The 24,914-nt window shown below is 42.7% G+C and overlaps 1 protein-coding gene across 3 annotated transcripts; it reads right to left on the minus strand.

Moving 5' to 3' along the window:
• Positions 1–1,471: 1,471 nt before the first annotated feature.
• PRKAG3 (protein kinase AMP-activated non-catalytic subunit gamma 3) lies at positions 1,472–23,099 on the minus strand. Of its 3 annotated transcripts, none has more exons than XR_010085192.1 (13): positions 22,667–23,099; positions 22,170–22,212; positions 19,859–19,965; positions 18,384–18,465; positions 14,280–14,338; positions 13,836–13,881; positions 13,000–13,054; positions 12,239–12,365; positions 11,030–11,195; positions 8,026–8,063; positions 5,347–5,493; positions 3,386–3,561; positions 1,472–2,411 (listed from the first exon to the last, which is right to left on the minus strand). XR_010085192.1 is itself a non-coding variant. In XM_063429295.1 (13 exons), exons 1-13 carry the CDS (start codon positions 22,694–22,696, stop codon positions 2,389–2,391), a joined length of 1,020 nt encoding a protein of 339 aa, XP_063285365.1. In that variant the 5' UTR covers positions 22,697–23,097; the 3' UTR covers positions 1,472–2,388. The 3 variants fall into 3 exon arrangements, 1 of the variants encoding a protein (XP_063285365.1); XR_010085191.1 differs by having other exon boundaries at positions 22,170–22,215; positions 22,667–23,097; XM_063429295.1 differs by having other exon boundaries at positions 3,468–3,561; positions 22,170–22,215; positions 22,667–23,097.
• Positions 23,100–24,914: the final 1,815 nt, after the last annotated feature.

Raw genomic sequence — 24,914 nt, forward strand, 5'->3', positions numbered from 1 at the left:
CATTGTCCATTTCTTCTATGAAGTCTTTAAGTTCAAGCAAACACTTAACCATTAAATAAGTGCTTCCCCAGCGAGTTGTCCTGTAAAAAACATATTTACTTAATCCCTTGTCAGTGAGAGGCTAGGTTACCCATGGGCGCTGCGTTCCCTGTAACAGCAGAACACAACACTATGGAAAGTATAAGTATTGCCGCTTCTAATTGTGCGTTGCATGCCATATAGTGAAGCACATGAAAAGCATGCTTCTTCACGTGTCCGTTTTGCGGTTACGTGAGGCACTGCATGCATTGGTCTTTATTCTTACAGTAGAGAAGTCATTAATTATAACTTTTTCTGAATTGGGACATTGAAACTTGCTTTTTTAAATTCCAATCTAAATTTAGTATGAGTAGGAGTCGGAGTCGGCAAACAATGCACCGACTCCGACTCCGGGTACCCAAAATCTCCTCCGACTCCTCGACTCCGCAGCCCTGGTGCTGAGTACACCTGTAAGTGCAATGTACATATATATTATACAAACCGTATACCTACTGTACTTACTGTGCCTCCCCCTACTGTAATGTAACCTGTAAAGTGCTGAGTACACCTGTTAGTGCCATGTACATATATATTATACAAACTGCCTACCTACTGTACTTACTGTGCCTCCCCCTACTGTAATGTAACCTGTAAAGTGCTGAGTACACCTGTAAGTGCTATGTACATATATATTATACAAACTGTATTCCTACTTGACTTACAATACCTTCATCTACTGTTGGCATAGGCATATACATATATACACACACACACACACACACACACACACACATACATACACACACACACACACACAGCACCCCACCCTCCCCCCCCACCCCCTTATAAATCTCTCAAGTGGACAAGCAAGTTATTGGCAAAGCAACTGCTCCCCATAGCAAAAGCAGATATAAATATTTGTAAAATGTGCATGAACGAGTTGATTTAAAGAAACCATGAAAATGTATTTAAAAGCAATGAATAAAATGGCCGCATTAGTTTAACCCCTTGAATACAACAGGGGTGAGCTGTGCAATGCGAAAAGATCTGTAACACAAGAAATCAGTCTGCTACAGATATAAATGTAGGTTTGTCTTTTTATCAGAACATCTTACCTCGACCCATTGCCACCAGTAAACAGATGAAAGGCTAAAGGCTGAGAAGAGGTGAAATATCAATAGATTCAGTCCTTTAGAATATACATGAAACAAAAAACAGGCATCTCATAGAATGAAGAAACATATCTTAGCTCTAGCAGTCATTTAATAATGAATCCTCTTTAGAGGGTTGTCTTATGACCACTTCCAAAAATATACAATAGTTATCTATGCAGCAGAAACCAGCACTGTATAAAGCCATTATCTGTTTCAATGTTTTGAATAATGTTTTTTGACTGTCAAGGAATACTACCACTATAAAATTAATGAAATATGACTAACCTCTCCCTATATGGTGTATGATTTTTTTTTACCAACACAAAATAAACAAAAAATATAAATATATTTTTGGTGAATCCAGTTCACCAATCCTGGTGTTGGCAGGAGAGGCAGAGATTAAGCCATGGCTTCCAATACACACACCAGACCAAAGAGGTGGGAGAAAAAAAATGGCTGCTTTGCACAAGAACATTATAGATCGGGGATGTCCAAACATGGCTCTTAATTATTTTTTGCATCATTTTCGCTCAGCAATCGCAAGACATCTAGCACAGTAACAGCGGGGGCACCCAATGTTGGATATCACCGTTTCAGACAAAAATTAGTCCAATATAAATATATAATTTTTTGCCTGCATCAGGAGCTGGAGGAAATGCACTTAATAAATCCCGGAATTAAGAGTTCAATTCATTAAATCAATGTCAGGGTATCCAAAAACTGCCAAATCCCTATGGCAATCGAACTCGTAGGAATCCGTTAACATGACTATTTGTAGTATTCTCCGTTCCAGTATTATCACAGCAAGAGAGCCCATATTTGCAAAAAACGGGAAATAGTTTAGTCTGTGGCATATTCTCCATGTAAGGATTATTCTGTTTGCAATAAATCCCAGACGTCCGAATAGGTCTCGCTCTAGGAGTCACTTAGGTCTCCGAATAGGTCTCGCTCTAGGAGTCACTTAGGTCTCCGAATAGGTCTCGCTCTAGGAGTCACTTAGGTCTCCGAATAGGTCTCGCTCTAGGAGTCTGCTATGGCAGAATCCATTTAGGGAAGTGTCCTATCTTTTTTTGATGATCGTTCGTATTAAACTGTTGATTGGAGTCTTTCTTCCAGAAACCCACTGGCGCGTTCAAGCCACGAGATCATCAAAGCTCTTCAGATTCCACAAAAAGTCCAAAGCAACAACCAGTCTAGCTTTACATCCATTGTCTCATCACAAGGAATTACGGTCGAGACCTGTGAAGAGAAGAAGAAGAAGAAGAAACGTGTAAGAGGTAAAAGGATTTATTTACAGGATATATCACCAGCAGAATTCATCTGCTACCACCTCGTACATTCAGGAATAGAATGGTTTCACAAAGGCATAGTGATGATGTCATCACTGAATGACAAACTGTTCACCTGTCACAAGAAAGATGCTTTGAGACGGCCATAAATTGGTGCTGGACAAATACGCACTGCATCTCATTCTCAATATCCGCAGATAGGAGTATTACCAGGGAAGGAAATAAAGGAACATGCAATATGAACAGTTTTTCCTCCAATCAGAAAAAAAACAAAAAATTGTGACTTTATATTTTTATATATATGTATCCACATGTACAAATGGAGCAACACAAACAAGCTGCTAGTCTGTGCAGTGTTTGGAAGCACAACACCTCATCAATCAGCACAAAATAAGCGCGTAGCTCTGTACTTTGCCCCCATACTCTTGGCATGGCAGCACGTAGCAAGATCTCACATGCAGAGTACAGAGGTGGGAGGCCCTGCTTTGGCAAGGTCTTAGCTGCAAAGTTCAAGAATCCATCCAAACTGAGGAGACCTCATATGCAAAATGCAGTGGTCAGCAAGGGGGTCCTAAATTAGCAACATGTCAGCTGCAAAGTACAGGGGTCGGGGATGGGTTCCAAAATGACAAGATCTCAGCTACAAAGTCTCATCCAAATTGGTAAGGAACAGAGTGTCAGCTGGAGGGTTCAGATGTATAAGGAACATTGGTGCAAAGGAGGTAGGAAAAGAGACAAAGAGAAGCCAATACCTACAACACAGGAAGGTGTAGAAATAAAAAGCAGCTAAGGAGAGCTTAGGAGCAAATGCAGAGGTTTGAAGGACAAAGGTGCCAACGAGCACCAGAGCAGAAACAGAGGTGAGCAGTGCAGGCAATTTCGCACACCCACACTTGCTCCTGACTAAGAATTTGGGGAGCGTACCTGTGTCTCAAGGAGAAGGAGGAGGTGCAGGGTGAAAGTAGAAAAGAGCCTTCGGAGGGCTAGGAATTAAGGGCGTCAATACCTGCTGGGGTTAAAACCAGGGCCTGGAGAATGTCAGACAAGGACACAATTCCACGAGGCCGTTGATCGTCATCCACCAGCACCAATCGATGGACCTACATAAGGAAAAAAGGGGACACCGAACGGAACAAAGAAAATAAACATAGAATGAGAATAAAGGGGGGGGGCAGGGGAGCAGAAAAACAAATGAAAAGTTTTACAAATAACTGGTTAATTGTAAGTTCAGACTGTAAGCTCTCTGTACAAGCTATCTGAATATCTGTTTTTGTTTCTAAATTGTAAATGGTCTGAACTAGACAGCAAGCTGTGTCTATTAGCCGAGTAAACATTGTAAGATCTACGTCCAAGATGTCTGACATGCCGTAGATTGTAAGCTCTGTGTGCAAGCTGTCTGAACCTTCAGATTGTAAGCTCTGTGTGCAAGCTGTCTGAACCTTCAGATTGTAAGCTCTGTGTGCAAGCTGTCTGAACCTTCAGATTGTAAGCTCTGTGTGCAAGCTGTCTGAACCTTCAGATTGTAAGCTCTGTGTACAAGCTGTCTGAACCTTCAGATTGTAAGCTCTGTGTACAAGCTGTCTGAACCTTCAGATTGTAAGCTCTGTGTACAAGCTGTCTGAACCTTCAGATTGTAAGCTCTGTGTACAAGCTGTCTGAACCTTCAGATTGTAAGCTCTGTGTACAAGCTGTCTGAACCTTCAGATTGTAAGCTCTGTGTACAAGCTGTCTGAACCTTCAGATTGTAAGCTCTGTGTGCAAGCTGTCTGAACCTTCAGATTGTAAGCTCTGTGTGCAAGCTGTCTAAACCTTCAGATTGTAAGCTCTGTGTGCAAGCTGTCTAAACCTTCAGATTGTAAGCTCTGTGTGCAAGCTGTCTGAACCTTCAGATTGTAAGCTCTGTGTACCAGCTGTCTGAACCTTCAGATTGTAAGCTCTGTGTACCAGCTGTCTGAACCTTCAGATTGTAAGCTCTGTGTACCAGCTGTCTGAACCTTCAGATTGTAAGCTCTGTGTACAAGCTGTCTGAACCTTCAGATTGTAAGCTCTGTGTACAAGCTGTCTGAACCTTCAGATTGTAAGCTCTGTGTACAAGCTGTCTGAACCTTCAGATTGTAAGCTCTGTGTACAAGCTGTCTGAACCTTCAGATTGTAAGCTCTGTGTGCAAGCTGTCTAAACCTTCAGATTGTAAGCTCTGTGTGCAAGCTGTCTAAACCTTCAGATTGTAAGCTCTGTGTGCAAGCTGTCTAAACCTTCAGATTGTAAGCTCTGTGTGCAAGCTGTCTGAACCTTCAGATTGTAAGCTTTGTGTAGAAGCTGTCAACCTTCAGATTGTAAGCTCTGTGTACAAGCTGTCAACCTTCAGATTGTAAGCTCTGTGTACCAGCTGTCTGAACCTTCAGATTGTAAGCTTTGTGTACCAGCTGTCTGAACCTTCAGATTGTAAGCTCTGTGTACCAGCTGTCTGAACCTTCAGATTGTAAGCTCTGTGTACAAGCTGTCTGAACCTTCAGATTGTAAGCTCTGTGTACAAGCTGTCTGAACCTTCAGATTGTAAGCTCTGTGTACAAGCTGTCTGAACCTTCAGCATATCCGTTGTCTTATAGTAATACAAGAACTTTAAACTGTAATGTATTATAGGAATTAAGTAATTGAGAGGAATCTCAGTAAACAGACACTATACAGCAGTGGTAGCCGACCTTCGGCACTCCAGATGCTCTGCACTACATTTCCCACGATGCTTTGCTGCATTATGACTAATAGCACATTCATTTGCCTTCCCCTGCTATAGAATAAAGATGCATTACTCTTACAGAAGTTGAGCGCACTGCATACATCATACTAGATGCACGGTACACCAGAATTTAGATATATAAATATTAACCTGCTCCTTCACTATACGGTCAATGACAACCTCCAGGGTTTCATACGGGTAACACATGAGGACTCCCTCGAAACACAGGTTCCGCAGTTTTAGGGCGTCGTGGACAGTTATATCCAGATTGTTATAGATTTTCTGTGCTGCCAGGTGCTGGAAGATGCAGAGAGAACAATTTGGGATGACATTTAGAGAAACAGAAAACTCTGATTAGAATAATTAATGTAACGCAGAAATCATGGTTGCTTTATATTAATTTTTTTTAATATAACTCTACTGAATCTATTATGTGTAAATATATAAAAAATATTGCAAATACTGTCTCTTAGTTTGTGAAGCACATAAAACAGAATAACAGAAGTCCATTTTAGCTGATTACCAGCAGAGGGAGCCATGTGTCTCTTGGAATGACAAAAGATCAGTTCACCACTTTTACCATGTTTTCTGGGACATATAACTTCTACCTGCTGGTGAGCAGTACATGAAAAGTGTTGCCCTTTCTGCTGGAAGGAAATCTACTGACTATGCCAGGAATTCCAACAAAACTACCTCAATTATTTAATTCCTTTACTTCCTGCAGAATAAAGGGCTCTGTCGTTCTGAATCCGGGAACTGTCCCCAGAAAGCTACATTGAGGGCACTTGGTACATGGTCGGCCCTGAATATATGAATGGCAGGCAGCCAGGCTGATGTACCTTTTTTCTCTCGACCTGTCCCTTTCATGGGCACATCACTGGCCTGCCCCCTTTAGGTCCACCCACTACATCCCACATTACAAACCTCCTGTGGGCGTCCGCAGGAATGTCTGCAAGGAGCAGGAAGGGACAGAAGGAGCACAAAGGTAAAGTAGGAGAAGAAGAAAAGGAGATTGGAGCAGGAAGGACAAGTGAAGTGAACCCTCCACTTCATCTCAGGCCCTCAGTATGTACAATGTATCTGCTGCCCTGCAGTATGTACAATGTATCTGCTGCCCTGCAGTATGTACAATGTATCTGCTGCCCTCAGTATGTACAATGTATCTGCTACCCTGCAGTATGTACAATGTATCTGCTACCCTGCAGTATGTACAATGTATCTGCTACCCTGCAGTATGTACAATGTATCTGCTACCCTGCAGTATGTACAATGTATCTGCTACCCTGCAGTATGTACAATGTATCTGCTACCCTGCAGTATGTACAATGTATCTGCTACCCTGCAGTATGTACAATGTATCTGCTACCCTGCAGTATGTACAATGTATCTGCTACCCTGCAGTATGTACAATGTATCTGCTACCCTGCAGTATGTACAATGTATCTGCTACCCTGCAGTATGTACAATGTATCTGCTACCCTGCAGTATGTACAATGTATCCGCGGCCCTGCAGTATGTACAATGTATCCGCGGCCCTGCAGTATGTATAATGCATCTGTATAGCTTGGAGGAAAGACGAGACAGGGGGGATATGATATGATAGAAACGTTTAAATACATAAAGGGAATCAACACAGTAAAGGAGGAGACTATATTTAAAAGAAGAAAAACTACCACAACAAGAGGACAGTGTCTTAAATTAGAGGGGCAAAGGTTTAAAAATAGTATCAGGAAGTATTACTTTACTGAGAGGGTAGTGAATGCATTGAATAGCCTTCCAGCTAAAGTGGTAGAGGTTAACACAGTGAGGGAGTTTTCCTGGCACTGCAAGTCCCCTCTCCCTCCCACCCCCTATCCCCAGTTGCTGAAGGGGTGAAAACCCCTTCGGTCACTTACCTGAGACCCCCGCCAATGTCCCTCGGCGGTGGTTTCTGTTCGTCGACGCTCCTCCTCTTCGTTACATTCGCCGGTGGGCAAGACTGATCCTGCCCGCTGGCTGAGAAGACCTAATGCGCATGCACGGCATAGAAAAATGCTTTCAATACTTTCCTATGGGGAATTGAGCGACGCTGGAGGTCCTCACACAGCATGAGGACGTCCAGCGACGCTCTAGCACAGAAAACCTGTGCTATAGACACAGAGGAGTTAACCCTGCAAGGTAATAATTGCAGTTTATAAAAAAACTGCAATAATTACACTTGCAGGGTTAAGGGTAGTGGGAGTTGGCACCCAGACCACTCAAATGGGCAGAAGTGGTCTGGGTGCCTGGAGTGTCCCTTTAAGCATGCGTGGGATAGGCATGAGGCTATCCTAACTGTAAGATAAGGCCAGGGACTAATGAAAGTATTTAGAAAATTGGGCAGACTAGATGGGCCGAATGGTTCTTATCTGCCGTCACATTCTATGTTTCTACCCCCCGCCCTGCAGTATGTATAATGTATCTCCGGCCCTGCAGTGTGTATAATGTATCACCAGCCCCTGCAGTATGTATAATGTACAATCTGATAATGTATCACCAAGTGTGTTCTGTTTATAATATGTTCCGTATACAGTCCATATTGCTTGCGTTTAAAAATACCAACTGCAGGGCTGCAATCTGTAAACTACACATGACCAAAATAAACATGACAGCACTTGTTGGCACGGCCCCGGATGGGTGGTTTATAGTTACAGATGGACACTGCGCCCCTAATGATAGAATTACATTCACAATTAAGACATAGATTTCAGGACACTGATTGAATCTTCTGCTGCGGGGGAGTGGTCACTACTGATATGTCGAGGGTTTATTCAGCAATAGTTTAGAAATATTACATTAAATCATACTCACAATGACGTCAAAGCGAGAGTACAATCCCACGACCTGACCTGCAGCAATGAGAGCAGACACAGGGCAGTTTAATGCATTATCGGAGATCAGCGTATAGCGGGGGTTACATCTCTCTATAGGGGAGAGGGATTATCAGAGAGCAGCGTATAGCAGGGTTACATCTCTCTATAGGGGAGAGGGATTATCAGAGAGCAGCGTATAGCAGGGTTACATCTCTCTATAGGGGAGAGGGATTATCAGAGAGCAGCGTATAGCAGGGTTAAATCTCTATAGGGGAGAGGGATTATCAGAGAGCAGCGTATAGCAGGGTTAAATCTCTCTATAGGGGAAAGGGATTATCAGAGAGCAGCGTATAGCGGGGTTACATCTCTATAGGGGAGAGGGATGATCAGAGAGCAGCGTATAGCGGGGTTACATCTCTCTATAGGAGAGAGGGATTATCAGAGAGCAGCGTATAGCAGGGTTACATCTCTCTATAGGAGAGAGGGATTATCAGAGAGCAGCGTATAGCAGGGTTACATCTCTAGGGGAGAGGGATTATCAGAGAGCAGCGTATAGCGGGGTTAAATCTCTCTATAGGGGAGAGGGATTATCAGAGAGCAGCGTATAGCAGGGTTACATCTCTCTATAGGGGAGAGGGATTATCAGAGAGCAGTGTATAGCAGGGTTACATCTCTCTATAGGGGAGAGGGATTATCAGAGAGCAGCGTATAGCAGGGTTACATCTCTCTATAGGGGAGAGGGATTATCAGAGAGCAGCGTATAGCAAGGTTACATCTCTCTATAGGGGAGAGGGATTATCAGAGAGCAGCGTATAGCAGGGTTACATCTCTCTATAGGGGAGAGGGATTATCAGAGAGCAGCGTATAGCAGGGTTACATCTCTCTATAGGGGAGAGGGATTATCAGAGAGCAGCGTATAGCGGGGGTTACATCTCTCTATAGGGGAAAGGGATTATCAGAGAGCAGCGTATAGCAGGGTTACATCTCTCTATAGGGGAGAGGGATGATCAGAGAGCAGCGTATAGCAGGGTTACATCTCTCTATAGGGGAGAGGGATTATCAGAGAGCAGCGTATAGCGGGGTTACATCTCTATAGGGGAGAGGGATTATCAGAGAGCAGCGTATAGCAGGGTTACATCTCTCTATAGGGGAGAGGGATTATCAGAGAGCAGCGTATAGCGGGGGTTACATCTCTCTATAGGGGAGAGGGATTATCAGAGAGCAGCGTATAGCGGGGTTACATCTCTCTATAGGGGAAAGGGATTATCAGAGAGCAGCATACCTGCACAGAAAGAGTTAAAATGTGCTTAATTGTAATCACATTGCCTATTTCTTCCTAGGTATACAAATGTCACAGAAATACAATGATTATTCAGCGGTTATTACACTGCTTTATGTCCCTTGGCATTGCTAAATACTCCCAGCTCTCACAGGGTTAAAGCATTAATGAGCAGTTGGCATTTCGCCCCCCAGTCCTTTCCCCTATTCCATTAAACAAAAAATGCAAAACATCTTAATATCCAAATTGTAGAGTTAAAGAATTATTCCAAATCTGCGAATATGGCCTAAATTTTCTATTGGAGTTTAAGTTGCAAGGTTCTACGATTTGTTTAGTGAATACATTAATATTGATTTTTGTGCATTTTATTTAACAGTTTACAGTCTGCGGCTAGAACTATAAACCAAATCTGAGTCATAGCGCAGGATCTCGCATTCAATTAAATAAGCTGCATTTCTTTTCCATAGGACTTCCACTTTAAAATGTTCAGGTAGCGTCTCTCAAATATCTTGAATTACCAAGAGGTGAGAAATGCTTGTACTTATCTCACGTTATTTTGAGGATCCTTGTATAAATATGCCAAATAAATTCAGAGTATTTAAAGGGCCGTTACATAGTATAACTAAGATTGACAGACAGAAACCCTAGCTAGCCGTCTAGTCTCACGTTACGTGTCTTTCTATTTTGGAAAGGGAAGATGGTTCACAGACTAATCTCCTCTAAAACACACTTTATATTATTCAATAGTATATTGTACTTGACATATATGTCATAATAATGGATTTGGAAAATTTCCTAAACACCTCTATAGTTACAGCTTGGCTAGAATTGCCTTCGTTTTACAATATAGTTTTCAATTCACTGCAGTTGGACGACATTTAGTACATAAATTCCTAAAAAGATTTGTGTAAAACCTTTTTACAAATGTCATGCCCACTGCCAATTCTGCGGACTCCGAGCCAGGAGGTCACCTACCGGAAGTTTGGTACAAAGTCTGCAGCATTAATGGAATGCCATCCATTGGAAAGAGGAAGGAGGGATGGCACAGTGCAGGGAAGGAGAATTCTGTAAGACGCTGCACAGCAAGTTTATTGACAGCGATATCTGATCGTATCGGAGTGTTCATTTTTATGAGCGTAGCATTTACTGTGTATCATTTATCTGTTTATCCAGAGCATTTGCGAAATTTTACAACTATTACTAGGTACATTGTTACAGACAGGTGGGTATAGAATTACACATACTGGTAACCAAGGGAGTAAAGAAACATGTCCATGGCTTTAAAGGAACACTCCGAGTACTATAACCACCACAGCTCTCTGTGGTGCATAGCCCAGGATAGCCAACAGATGTTCCTAGCAGGTGCTCCCAGACACAAAGTTCTAAAACGATTTGATTACTTACATTGTGGGACAGCCAGCGCACACTGTAGTGGTTATGGTACCACATTAGCGGTAGTTTTATATAATCTTCATTTTATGCAAGAAGGCACTAATGTTACTGTCACTCTATTAGAACATCCTTCCTTCATATATAAAAGGATGAAAGTCTGCATTACAATTGCTGGGAACTGAACAGGTATTAAAGACATTATTGTAGGAGCACTAACCACTAAGCTATCCCATGCTATCTTCCAGTTTTATGACATCCTGAAGTTTAGCAGAATCTCTCTATAGCATGTTCTCTGACTTTGTGTGTTGGAGAAAGTCATCATTTAACTCACCCATTTCATTCACTACGGGCAAGGCGGACACTCTCCTCTCCACAAAGATCTCTAGAGCACCGTAGACTGAAGCAGTGTCCTGAATGATGGCGATATCTCGGAACGTCCCGATTCCCAGCTCCTGAATGGTCTTCTGCATGAAGCGTGGTCTGGGCAGAGTGTCTCCCTACAGGCGTGGACAGATTGGTCACACAGTCAAACACAACAGATCTCACAACGGTATGACTACGGAATCTGTTGGCGCTATATAAATGGCAATAATAACAACAACACACAGGTTCCTTGTCTATTTGCGATAGATAGACTCTGAAGAATAATCTCCTCTCAGCAAACAAATGCTGCAATGCTACTTCATCGAGCAAATAATAATAATAATAATAATAATAATAATAATAATAAGAGAGCACTCTTCAGACTTTTAATGTGCTGCGATTTTATTTGAAGATAAGCAACATTATATAGGACTATGAATTATAGTCAACATTCTGGTCAGTATAAAGATCTCTCTCTTTTCTCCACCCATACATTTCTATATTTATACAGTCTGAGCATGGAATGTGTGCAGACATTACTTGTGAATATATACGTTCTGCAAGTTTATTTTATTTTAGGGATGCGGTCTCCCACAAATGTCATTAGGATATTAAAAATAAAGTGGCTATTTGTGGTTATAATGCCAATCTACCCCATGTATAGTTTTCTGGCTAAAACCAGGTAGCGGTACAATCCAGTTCTGCAATTCTAGGCTGCAATAAAGCCCTTCTCCCTCCCTAGATTACGCCCTACCCAGAATCAAGAATGCACCAATGCATTTTGAGCCATATTGGCTCTTGTAAATTTAAGAACAAATGAGGCAGCATTTCCACTAATGTTATCAAGAATATATCTTTTAAGTAATTTACTGATTCCCTGTAAAAATTATAAACATGAAAAATAACCCATAATGGCAGGCCCAATCACAACCCGGCACACGGTCTCTGGATTAGGTAATATAGTAAGATAGGAGGAGGGACCCCTCTCAGTTTGCATGAGACCATTAACTGGGAGACTAAACCTGAAGGAAATTAGTCAGAGTTTGGGTTGAGCCAAATTGGGACCGATGTCAGCTGATTGTCGAATGGAGATCAGCAGAACTAGGGAGCACCTAGATCCAAGTTCACACATCCACAGTTCTAGATCAGGAAATGAAATCTAATTTGTTCTACTCACAAAAAGGTGCAGGTATTTTAGCAGCCGCTTGTGCGTCAGGATGTGCAGAATGTTTCCGGATATGGGCTCCATCACTGGAAGACGGTGGATTTTGTTCTTGATCAGGGAATAGACGGCATGGAACAGGCTGGAAAATAAAGTGTCTATCAGGGGTGTCCAACCTCCATCTCTTGTTTTTACAGCAATCACCATATTGCTTTACCAACCAGAGCGTGGTGGGAGTTGCGGTCAGGCTACCGCTGAAGGAGCAAGACTGGACATTGGGGTCACATATTCTCCCCGATAAGAGGATTCCTTAATAATCTATGTCTAGGTTTCGCACTAGAAGCTGAATTTTAAGATTTAAGGAATATTTTCTCAATTTGGAGTTTTAAATACCAAGTGGGATTTGAAAACGTAAATATCACAGTAACATTTTATTTCAATTTGCTTTTGGGGTGATTAGGAATATTGTGAGCCGCTGTGTTTTACAGGTAAAAATAATAGAAACAAGGCTAAATTTGTTTGCTGGCAACACAATCTGAATCTGGCTCCAAATATCAACAAATAATCCAACTTTGTCTCAAAATATCTCCACATAAACCCAATAAACAGCAGACTACAGCATTTATTTGGGGGTATTCATAGGTAAATTCTGAATAGTTCAGTGAGGTCAACTTGGTATAATTCACAGCTTGTTTTATTGGATACGAATGTTTAATTTAGTGAATTTGATAATCAGTAAGGAATATCATTGTGGGGAGATCAGAATTCAGATTTACCTGTCTCCAGGTGATATGTGAATCAAAGGCTTGAATGAATTTTGTAAATAAACCTCTGAAAGACAAAAAGCAGGGAAACCGTCTTCCTTACCCCCAAGCAGTGCGTATGGCGATCATTTATGTATAGAAAAGGCAAACACGTTGCAAGAAAATCGAGACACACAAGTTGTTTGCGCGTTATATATGTGTGGACATTGGGTTCTTTGTGATTCACCATAACTACCATGTAGGTCTGATTGCTTAGTGAACTCGTTAACCTAATTATTTTTTTATTAGTGAAGCAAATCATGATTTTTGATTCTCTCCTTGAAAGTTTTAAGGTCTGACCTGAGTCTCTCATGGAAATGCCATACTTCCTCCTGCTATCACTGGCCAAATCCAGTACCAGTATATGGTTTTAACAGGTTTCATCTTAATATACTACACTAGTCTGTCTCCATTCTCTTCTTCTTTGGAGGTTACATTAGTCGTTATAGGTGGCATGCTGCCTAGAGAGCACAGGTGCTAACAAGATAAGAGCCTTTCTGTTTAAAGGATCAGGAATAAAGTGATTGCTCACTGATCACTAAATCACAACGTATTTATATGGTTTAACACTATTGTACATCTCTATTTTTTTTTTTTTTTTGCATGGTATCATATAACCCTAATTAAAAATAGGAGAAAGTTCTATATTGGACGTGATCGAGTTCCACTTATACTATTGTCACAAGATAATTATTTTGGTTTTATTTGGTAACCTTAAAATAGAGGCAATGCCATCTAATTGTACCAAATTATATACTAAACAGCTGAAATAACAAAATCAAAACAAATAATACTTGGTTTAATTTTACCTCTCCAGGTTTCAATTTTATGTTCTTCCAATTCATATATCTGAACCTGAAATAAAATTTTTTTTAAATATTTCTGTGAAAATTCACATTATTGATTAATCAGAGGAAAATAATGACCCGCCCCCCCCAATCCATAAATGGGACTTTATTATAAAACGCACTATACAATTATAAAATATGTCAGAAGGAATATAATTCCAACACTTGAAGACCTCAGGAATGTCTGCATACTCCAAAATGCTGCCAAACCCCATGGGGGTGTCAATATAACCCAATTCTTCCCTTGCCAGAGGTCACTGGGTCTCTTCAAAATACTGTTGAATGTAATTATCAGTCATCAACAACAAGTCAAGCTTTGCAACTAGCACCTGGGAATAAATAAGGGGAAGGGGGGGCTGTGTATCCGCAGCAAGCATCCCTGAGTATGTGTGAGTGTGTTCTTACCATGGGGGCTTTGTAATATCTGTGCAGAATGTTAATGAAATCTGTGATTGTCAGCATTCCTACGGAGACACCAAATACAATGTTACCAGTTTTACGGCTCATATATACAATGTAACAAAAAATATATATATTTTTATACAATACAATATGAATCTATTTAAACAATATAACAAAAGTCACTGTATACGTGTAAATAATCAAACGCAAACATAAGGACAACGTCGTGAATACGTCTCACATACACACACACAAACCTCTCAAGCATTGTTTATAGCCAAAAAAAACAAACAAACAAACAAAAAAAACGAAATAAGGAAACTGCACATTTTAGGACAAAATAGAACATCTGGCGGGAGGGGGGGGGGGGGGGGGGGGAGAAGATATTTACAAACAAATTCCTTGTTAAATCTGATTAGTTAATTTAATGCCGAATCTGAGAATATATAGAATTCCTGGCAGTAAATACTTTAATAATATTAATTAATGTCCAGTGCATACATTCCCTTCAAATTATATTAGTTGTATCCTTTCCCAGAAGGTTCACTTCCTGGAGTCTGATGCTGCAGCAGTGGCGTACTAAGGGGGGGGCGGGGGGGGCGGTCCGCCCCGGGTGCCATCCAGTAGGGGGGTGCCACACTCTGTACCTCCTGCTGGTCGTCCTCTCCCTCGCGGCTCCGGCGCTCAGTGAGTGAGTCAGAGCACAGGGAGGGGATTCCCAGCCTGTGTTCTGAGTCATCACTGAGCACCAGGGATGCTGTTATGGAGTGTGCCAGCAGGGGGCGCAGAGCGTGTATTCTGACAGGATTCTCCCCTGCGGCCACTCTGCCTGCACCTCCTGCACTGCCTGGGCTGGGATGGAGAGAGACAGCCCCTGAATCATGGTAAGAAACATTATTGTAAATTCACCCTCACCCCCTCCCTCAGTCACCCTCTCACCCCCTCCCTCAGTCACCCTCTCACCCCCTCCCTCAGTCACCCTCTCACCCCCTCCCTCAGTCACCCTCTCACCCCCTCCCTCAGTCACCCTGTCACCCCCTCCCTCAGTCACCCTGTCACCCCCCCTCAGTCACCCTGTCACCCCCCCTCAGTCACCCTGTCACCCCCTCAATCACCCTGTCACCCCCTCCCTCAGTCACCCTGTCACCCCCCCTCAGTCACCCTGTCACCCCCCCCCCAGTCACCCTGTCACCCCCCTCAGTCACCCTGTCACCAATCACCCCCTCAATCACCCTGTCACCCCCTCACCCTCCTCAATCACCCTGTCACCCCCTCCCTCAGTCACCCTGTCACCCCCCCTCAGTCACCCTGTCACCCCCCTCAGTCACCCTGTCACCCCCCTCAGTCACCCTGTCACCCCCTCCCTCAGTCACCCTGTCACCCCCCCTCAGTCACCCTGTCACCCCCCTCAGTCACCCTGTCACCCCCTCCCTCAGTCACCCTGTCACCCCCTCCCTCAATCACCCTGTCACCCCCTCCCTCAGTCACCAGTCACCCCCCCACTCAGTCACCAGTCACCCCCCCACTCAGTCACCCTGTCACCCCCCTCACCCTGTCACCCCCCTCAGTCACCATGTCACCAGTCACCCTGTCACCCCCTCAGTCACCCTGTCACCCCCCTCAGTCACCCTGTCACCAATCACCCCCTCAGTCACCCTGTCACCCCCTCCCTCAGTCACCCTGTCACCCCCTCCCTCAGTCACCAGTCACCCCCCCACTCAGTCACCCTGTCACCCCCCCTCACCCTGTCACCCCCTCCCTCAGTCACTCTGTCACCCCCTCACCCTGTCACCCCCCTCAGTCACCCTGTCACCCCCCTCAGTCACCCTGTCACCAGTCACCCTGTCACCAGTCACCCTGTCACCCCCCTCAGTCACTCTGTCACCAGTCACCCTGTCACCCCCTCCCTCAGTCACCCTGTCATCCCCCCATAGCCACTCAGTCACCCTGTCACACCCTCAGTCACCCTGTCACCCCCTCAGTCACTCTGTCACCAGTCACCCCCTCCCCAGTCACCCTGTCACCAGTCACCCCCTCCCTCAGTCACCCTGTCACCCCGTCACTCTGTCACCAGTCACCCCCTCCCCAGTCACCCTGTCACCAGTCACCCCCTCCCTCAGTCACTCTGTCACCAGTCACCCCCTCCCTCAGTCACCCTGTCACCCCCTCCCTCAGTCACCAGTCAACCCCTCCCTCAGTCACCCTGTCACCCCCTTCCTCAGGCACCAGTCAACCCCTCCCTCAGTCACCAGTCAACCCCTCCCTCAGTCACCCTGTCACCCCCTCCCTCAGTCACCAGTCACCCCCTCCCTCAGTCACCAGTCAACCCCTCCTTCAGTCACCCTGTCACCCCCTTCCTCAGTCACTCTGTCACCCCCTCCCTCAGTCACCCTGTCACCCAGTCACCCCCTCCCTCAGTCACTCTGTTACCCCCTCACTCTGCCACCAGTCACCCCCTCCCTCAGTCACCAGTCACCCCCTCCCTCAGTCTCCCTGTCACCCCCTCCCTCAGTCTCCCTGTCACCCCCTCCCTCAGTCACTCTGTCACACCCTCTTTCAACACCCCTGCCCTCTCTGCCATATACACCACCGCCATATACACCCCTGCCTTGTCATAATATCCTCCCTGCTATAAACCCACTACCTGGTCATAATTCCCACCCTGGCATATACCCCTTTAACATGTCATATAATACCCACACTGCCATAATCCCCTCCCTGCTATATACCTCCACCGTATCATAATACACACCCTGCCATACACCCTGGCCCTGCCTTGACATAATATCCTCTCTTCCATATAACACCCAATCCCATTGTTCCCACCCGTGACATAAAACACCATATACTCACCACCTCGCCTGCAGTCACCTCCTTCAATCCACTGTGTGCAATGGCACACACTGACATAGTATCCACCACACTGTCCCACCCTGCCATATACCTTTCTCCTGATCGTAATACTCACCCACTTACATATACATCCACGTTGTCACATTCCCCCAGACAGATAGGACAGATATATACTGGAAGGCAGTGAGATTAAACATTTTTATGGACCATATAGGAGCTTGTGTACGCCCTGCAGTAAGCCGGCAGCCGGGGTATGACGTCATCCTGGCATCGGCATCACTACTGGTCGTGCAAGTGAGCTGTGAAGGAAGAGCACAGAGATCCCAGCAGCAACCGCTTGTCACTCCCAGAGTAAGGTAGGGAGGTTGGTTGGACCTCTTAATAACTAAATGCGTTTGTATATCTGTGGTTGTGTATATGTTTAGTAGATAGCTCCCTAATTTGGTGTCCTTAAATATGTCAATCCCACATAAGGATAACAAATAAGTGAGTTATCTACTAAACAACCTAAATATTAAAATTAAGAAAAAGGCTTTTAAAATGTAGATCTTTTAGCTATTTAGTAGAGAATTCCCTAAATTGGTGCCCTTATGTGAGATTCCATATGTAAAGATACCAAATTAGGGTGCTGTTTAGCAGATAGCTCCCTTATTTGGTGTCCTTAAATATGGCAATCCCACATCTCAGCATCTTGCCAACACTACACACAAACACATCCCTGCATTCCAGTGCAAACACTACATACAAACACACCTCTGTATTAAAACATCACCATTATATATAACCACACCACTGCATCTCGCCAACACTACACACAAAAGCATGCCTGCATTAAAATGCCAACACTACATACAAACACACCCATTCATTTACTCACACTTACTCCATACAAGAGCATGCTTACATTGAAACATGGAAGCACTGCTCAATGCTACATACATTAAAAAAAATTGTGGGTGTTTTGGACATTTTAAAGTGTGGGGGGGGGGGGGGGGGGGTGCCAAAACTAGGACCGGCCCCGGGTGCCATATGCTCTAGGTACGCCCCTGTGCTGCAGTATTGGGTGTAAAATGTGCACTAGCTAATCGTTCACAAACATTGATTTGTAGAATATATATATATATATAAAGTAATCAATAGGATCGCAAGCAGGAATGAGGCAAGCAGGAATACTCTAGTCCTGGTACACAGAGACAGTGGGATATGAGACGAATTCTGAATTATTGAAGGAGTCACCATGTAAATCAAACTTACCCACAAAACAGTGATTTGCGCTGTCCCAGAGGGGGGCGGCTCGTACCCCATTAGCCACTAACGCTAAGAATGCTTTCTTTATCTGTAGGGAATAATCTCCATGGATTACAGAGAATAGGACAAGCAAGGAAATGCACAGAAAATCTCAGCTACAGAAAAATCATCAGATAATTGCCTCAAAATGTGCTATTCTCCGATCATGAATTCATAGGTTTAGTAAATGGCAGGGACTTAGAGGGACGTAGAATAAATCACAAATGCAATATTAATCAAGGTGTAGTTAGCAAATTTAGTATCGGAGACAGAAACATCGCTGGGATTTATATACTAGCAGGTGAGGATTGAGGATTGTCAGGAATTCAAAGTGGATTTCAAATTTTAGCCCAACATGGCTGAATTGGAAGTATAGCTTACTTAGATAGTTTTTCAGCTACTTTTTGCTTTAAAAATTAAGAATTGCCAGGAAATCAATGTGAATATCACGGTTTAAATAGCACGGTAAACAGTGAGTTGTGATGAGCTGACTCCAGCCAGGGGGCAAAAACAAAGCACCACTGGCAACAACTGGGTACTTTGCAGAATTTGCAAAGAGCTCGACAGTGACATTGCCACTGGGGGTCCGAAGGGGGGGGAGGAAGGTGAGATTTATTTAATTGAACCCAATGAGCCTGCCCCTAGCGGGCGCCACCAGCCTCTTCCAAGACAGCTATTTTGATCTAAATGTTGCATATTAAATTGGCAGTTCCATACAGCTTCCTCCTCCCACCACCCCTTAATAGGACTAGCATATATACACAACGCATTCAAGATAGCGTCTTGAAAAAGGACCAGGTGCAGCCAAAATGGTCTTGATTTAAGCAAGCTTTTCATTATTTTAACGGGACACTATAATCACCAATACAGCTTAATGAAGGAGTTCTGCTCCTGCAGGCATTCTGGGAAAATGAAGTAAAGGAACTTCCTGGATGAGGTCCTACAATCTCTACAGGACGTACGCTAGCTTCTCTATGCTCTGCATGGAGACACTGAACGCTTCCCATAGAGATACACTCCTGTGAGAAGACGTTGATTGACACAGCAATTTGTCACGCATGCACCCTATCCTCCCAATACATCCCTAGGGGGAAGCATTAGATTGGCTGAGACCATCAAGACTGATGATCTCAACTGAGGAAGTGAAGCGAACATGTTTAACCCCTTAAGGACACATGACGTGTCTGACACGTCATGATTCCCTTTTATTCCAGAAGTTTGGTCCTTAAGGGGTTAAGCCAGTGCACCATGGGATAAATTACGTTAATCTTGCCTTTTTAACCATCACAGGGGCCTGATAACCCAAAAAGTGAAGAGAACGCTAAACCTTTAGGAATACAGGTTTGTATTCCTAACACAGAGTTCATTTAAGCAAAATTAGAACACTTGAAAAGTCCAGTGAGCGGACCAATTCATTACTGACTTTATATTAAATTACTTACCTGCAGAGTGGTGTCAAACACAACCAGCTTACAACTTGTAGGAATGGCATTGTAGCATGGACTCTTCATCATGAACTCCATGTAAAGTCCAGCATCTTCTCCCAGATCTGTAGCGGAACAGAGCATAGAATGAGAGACTCCATCATCCTGAGCAAGAGAAATGAAGGTCTACTCTTTAAATAAATTAACAATTTTTATTGTTTTTAGAACATCAATGTTCTCACAGCAAACAGTTTGAGTGGATAAAGAAGGTCACTCTAATGGGGAAAAAGCCAAAGGAATTTAGGTCGTACAGAGGGTCAATGAATCGCAGGATCGGGTTGGGCAGTTTAGTTTGAGGAGATCGCAATTCATCCTTACACGCTTTGTGAATGAACTCCTTTTAGTGTTTATATTAAAAATATAATTGATACATTAGGGATTTTCCTCTCTCTTTTCTGGTACGTTCCATGGACCGATACTTCGGATATGGTGGATTCTTGCAGCATTTTATTGAAGACTTCAACTCTGAAATTTTGTTACAATTTTATTTATCTTACAGCTTCACATCATTAATAGCTTTGGTTCTCCATTCCCTCCCACTCCCCTGGAACGGTCTATATATATTTAATATTAAAAAAAAAAAAAACACTAAAAAGGAGCGCACTCTCAAAGAGTGTACGGTGCCAGAATGGATGCACACCAAATCTACTGACAGTTTAATTGATGCTTCGTTTACACAAATAGAATAAATTAAAACACATACATTTATGTGAATATATTTATCATCTGGTATATGTAAAAATTATATATGTGTGTATGTATATATTCTTTGTATATTGTACCCTATTGTGGACTCAGGACATACTTGAAAACGAGAGAAATCTCAATGTATCCTTCCTGGTAAAATATTTTATAAATAAATAAAACTAACACAAAAGAGAAAACAGTAAAGAGGGCTAGAATCTATAATTCAAAATGTAACAGCACTACCACCAATAGCCTTCCAGGACACAACCACCAAACCAGCAACATTCCAAGGGAACTTGTATCAAACTCTACCTGGTCTATACCGCTCTGGGCAGCTGATGGCCATCAGCAGAAAATCTCGATGGAGACCAGATAGGACGCCATCACTTGGTCTCACCTGGTAGGATATTGATGGCAATACTGGTACATATTGATGTACAGATTCTAGTCTTTTTTTACTGTGTTCTCTTTTGATTTGTTGCGTATGTTTAATTATTCTACTAGTGTGTAAATAAAGCATTCATTATATTTTCAGTAGCTTTTGTGTGAATCCTGGTTTGTTTGTGCATTATTGTGTTTGACAGTTAGGGGAGTGTCTGCCTAGCTTTGCACCTTGTGGATAAAATTTGATTATACATAGCGTGTACCTCATTATTATTATTATTATTATTATTTATATAGCGCCAGCAAGTTTCGTAGCGCTGTACAATGAGTGGACTAACAGACACGTAATTGTAACCGGACAAATGGATGCACAGGAACAGAGGGATTGAGGGCCCTGCTCAATGAGCTTACATGCTAGAGGGAGTGGGTTATAGTGACACAGAGGGTATAAGTAGGGGTAATGAAATAGGTTGCTAGAAAAAGTTATTTTGGACAGTTGCTGGAGGGGGATGAAACCCCACTAACAGTGTAAATGGTACACTTTCCCAAAGAAGTGTGTTTTCAAAGATTTTTTGAATGAGTGGAGACTGGGTGAAAGTCTAACGGAGAAGGGAAGGGAGTTCCACAGGAAAGGTGCAGCCCTGGAGAAGTCTTGGAGGCGAGCATCAGATGTGGGATTACGGAGAGAGGATATACGTAGGTCTTTGGCAGAGAGCAAGGGACTCGACAGGACATACTTGTATGTTATACAAATTGTTGACATATCTTAAAACAAAATATAACATTCTAATGTGGATTGCGAATGAATTATGCACAGAGTCTGTAGTACTATGATAACAGTCAGTACTGTTCACAAAAAGTGAAATAGTAAGAAACTTATAGAGGAATTTAATTTTTTGTCCAAAAGTGAGGTTGAAGAATTGCTCCTTGTCCTATGATATGAAATTCTCTGGCCAACTGCCAACAATTCACTCTTTAGCGAATATCCCAGAAATCTCTCTCGTTTTTTTTGTTTTTTTTTTATAGTATTGACATATTCTAAGACACTTTATATTTTTACAGCAATGACATAAAAGGGAAATAAATAAATAAAAGTAAAAAAAAAAAAAAGGAAAAATTGTGTCAATGAAGGTTGATAGGAGTTGTATTGTGGATGACCAGAGGTGACCCATTTGGATCCAGCACTAGATGACATTACCTGGTACCAGGCTCAGGGGATACTCTGGTCCAAAGTAGATCAGCTGCTAAACAGCAAAGGAAGATGTGACATTAGATGGGAGTATTTAAAATCCAACTAATACTTCATTCTCTCAGAGCAGGTCCCAGCACGTTTTATCAAGTTAAGTGAAAACATGTGAAATCTAATATACAGAGAGCAGGAGATGTAGCTGCACACCCTGCCCTAATAAAGGATTATTAGTAAATAAATAATAATAATAATATAGAATAATAACACAGAGTACTGAGCCAGCCCCCACCCTGCTTGAATAAACAAGATAAACAGCCTCCAATGTCCCTGGCAGGATGTCATAAAGAATATAAAAATACATCTGTCACACTTAACAGGAAACCTGCGACCCCTGCCTGCCATGGGGTAAATATTAATGATGTATTATTATACGTTACAGCAAAACTAGAGACTGCAAATACACACTTGGCAAAAAGGTAAAAATATAACCAGAAATCCCATCTTACCTCCTCTGATTCCTGCTCCATGACCTCCATGTTGGTACCCCAAAGGGTGAGTGGATCCTCCTCTGTCCCAGGCTCCTCTCTGCTTCTATCCCATGCTGCTGAGCCCTCTCTCCCAGGAGCTGCTGTCAGTGTAAGGCTGGATGTGATAAGGAGAATTGCAGCACAACCATAGCTCAGAGCCCAGGACAAGGACAGCCCCTGATCCACACAGCAACTCCCTGTGTCCCTTCACCCTGACCTTTCCTGCTCTAAACCTGCCTTGTTTCAGATGCTGGGATCTTGTCCTCTGCTTTTGTCTTGTTACATTGTAGCCCCTTCCCTGATCCACATGAAATCTCTCCTTCCCTCTGTTACCAGCTCCTCACCAGTCCCTCTCCCCCTGAGCTGCTGCTCACAATATTTTCTGCTCAGATTGAATGTCAGAGCTGGGCTGCCAGGTGTCTGGAGTGTCCCTAACACATCAATGAGGTCAATCACACTGGGTAGAATTCTCTTAATATTCTATTTTAGGAAATCACAGAAAGAGGTGATACAATGGTGCAATCTGGGAGTTGGAGTTCTACAAGATTTCTGTAAAAAAATGTTTTGATGACACATTTTACTGAATATAAAATAACTAAATTGTAAATACCTTACAGGACAGAACCAGCATTCTAAGAAACTGTTACATTACTGCAATATAGAAACCTGCACACTGGCCCAAACAATGATGTATTTATTTACCCATAATGCTGCTGCCCAGCCCATGTGTTCCTATTAAGGGTTAATAAGTATATAGGGGATTAAAAAAAAAAAAAGAGGAGCCATCACTTGTTTAGACATTACACAGCTGAATACAACTTGGATAATCACATGACTTGTCTAAACTTGTTTCATGAGAAGCTTCATTTTCTTTTAAATTTATACTAAACTTTTTAGCAAATGACATCACAACCCAATCTAGTCCAGGCACAGGCAGGGCACAATATGCAGATGAGCGGGAGAACTACCACTGGGGGAGAGATATGTAAAGTCTCTTGTTTTTATTCTAGGGGGGTTTTCTGCCCATTTATTCCATTATTTGTGTCAAAACACTTCTTATTGGAGATGCCAGAGTGCGTCTTATGTTTTCCAACAAATATTTCTGTCACTGTTCGTTGCAGATATTCCGAAAAAGGAACTTCCCAATCTCCCTGTTTGTTTAAAGAGTAAAAAATGCTTAAAGTTTTTTTGTTTCTTCCCCCCATTAATTAGCATTGGGGGACCTGACGTGCATGCGCTACACACGCATCCAACGCTTCTCATAGGAACGCATTGAATCCAATACTTTCCTGTAAGGTGCCGTATCACGTGAACAATTTTTACTCGGTTGTTTGACAGCCACTAGGTGGGTAAACTTTGCCCTTTCTGCAAATTGCCAATGTTTTACCATGAAAGTTTAAATATACAGGACCACGACACCCAGGCCACGTCAATGAGATGTTAGTGGTCCTTTAAATGTTGTAGGGAGGGATGCAAGTGAATAATCAATTACCTTGTAGCATATATCTACTACTAGACTTGTTCACAAATCCCTTTCAGCTCTGTAAAACTAATTATTATTATCGCCATTTATATAGCGCCAACAGATTCCGTAGTGCTTTACAATATTAACTAATCATACACCTATTAATATACGGATGGACAAATAGTTTGAAGCTTGCCTAGAGAATTGATTTGCTCATCTATACATTGACAGGATTTTATACACAAGGCTGTTACATCCTGCAGGGCAGAACTTTTCATGTGACTCCCATCAACATGATGGAATTAGGTTTGACCAAGAACACTTACTAATGATTATACTTCCAGAAATCTGGATATTTACTAAACCCAGGAATTGTGCAGAAGCAACAAAGGAACTCTGGGTAAAAATAGACAAATCAGCAGAGTTGAAGAATTTTTCCAGTTTGGCCGTTTTGGGCTGGAATTTGAGATTGCCTTTTAAAATCTCGCACAATTCTAAGTTTGGGAATAAATCTCTTTGAGTTTAGCTGTAAACACAGAGATTGTGCAGGAAACCAGCGAGACTGTTGATGTATTTCTTTGAGTCCAGTCAGGGCGTTCCGTTCATTAAGGGTAATAAAGAGATAGTGATAATAATTCACTAAGCAGGGATTTCTGATTAAATTATAAGTAATTTGTACACGTTATCACTGAATACACCCCACACGTGCTCCCTGCCAGGGATTCCTACCCTTGTTTCTCAATAACCGTAATTTAAGCTACC

Source organism: Pelobates fuscus, chromosome 8, assembly GCF_036172605.1.
Source record: "Pelobates fuscus isolate aPelFus1 chromosome 8, aPelFus1.pri, whole genome shotgun sequence".
Lineage (NCBI taxonomy): Eukaryota > Metazoa > Chordata > Amphibia > Anura > Pelobatidae > Pelobates > Pelobates fuscus.

Excerpts from the sequence above, each read along its gene's own strand:
- PRKAG3 (XM_063429295.1), bottom strand. The coding sequence starts at position 22,696 with ATGGAGGTCATGGAGCAGGAATCAGAGGAG. Across the intron at positions 22,216-22,666 it reads TGGAGCAGGAATCAGAGGAG|CAGCTGATCTACTTTGGACC; the intron begins GTAAGATGGGAT and ends TTTGCTGTTTAG. Across the intron at positions 5,494-8,025 it reads ACTCTCGCTTTGACGTCATT|CACCTGGCAGCACAGAAAAT; the intron begins GTGAGTATGATT and ends TGCATCTTCCAG.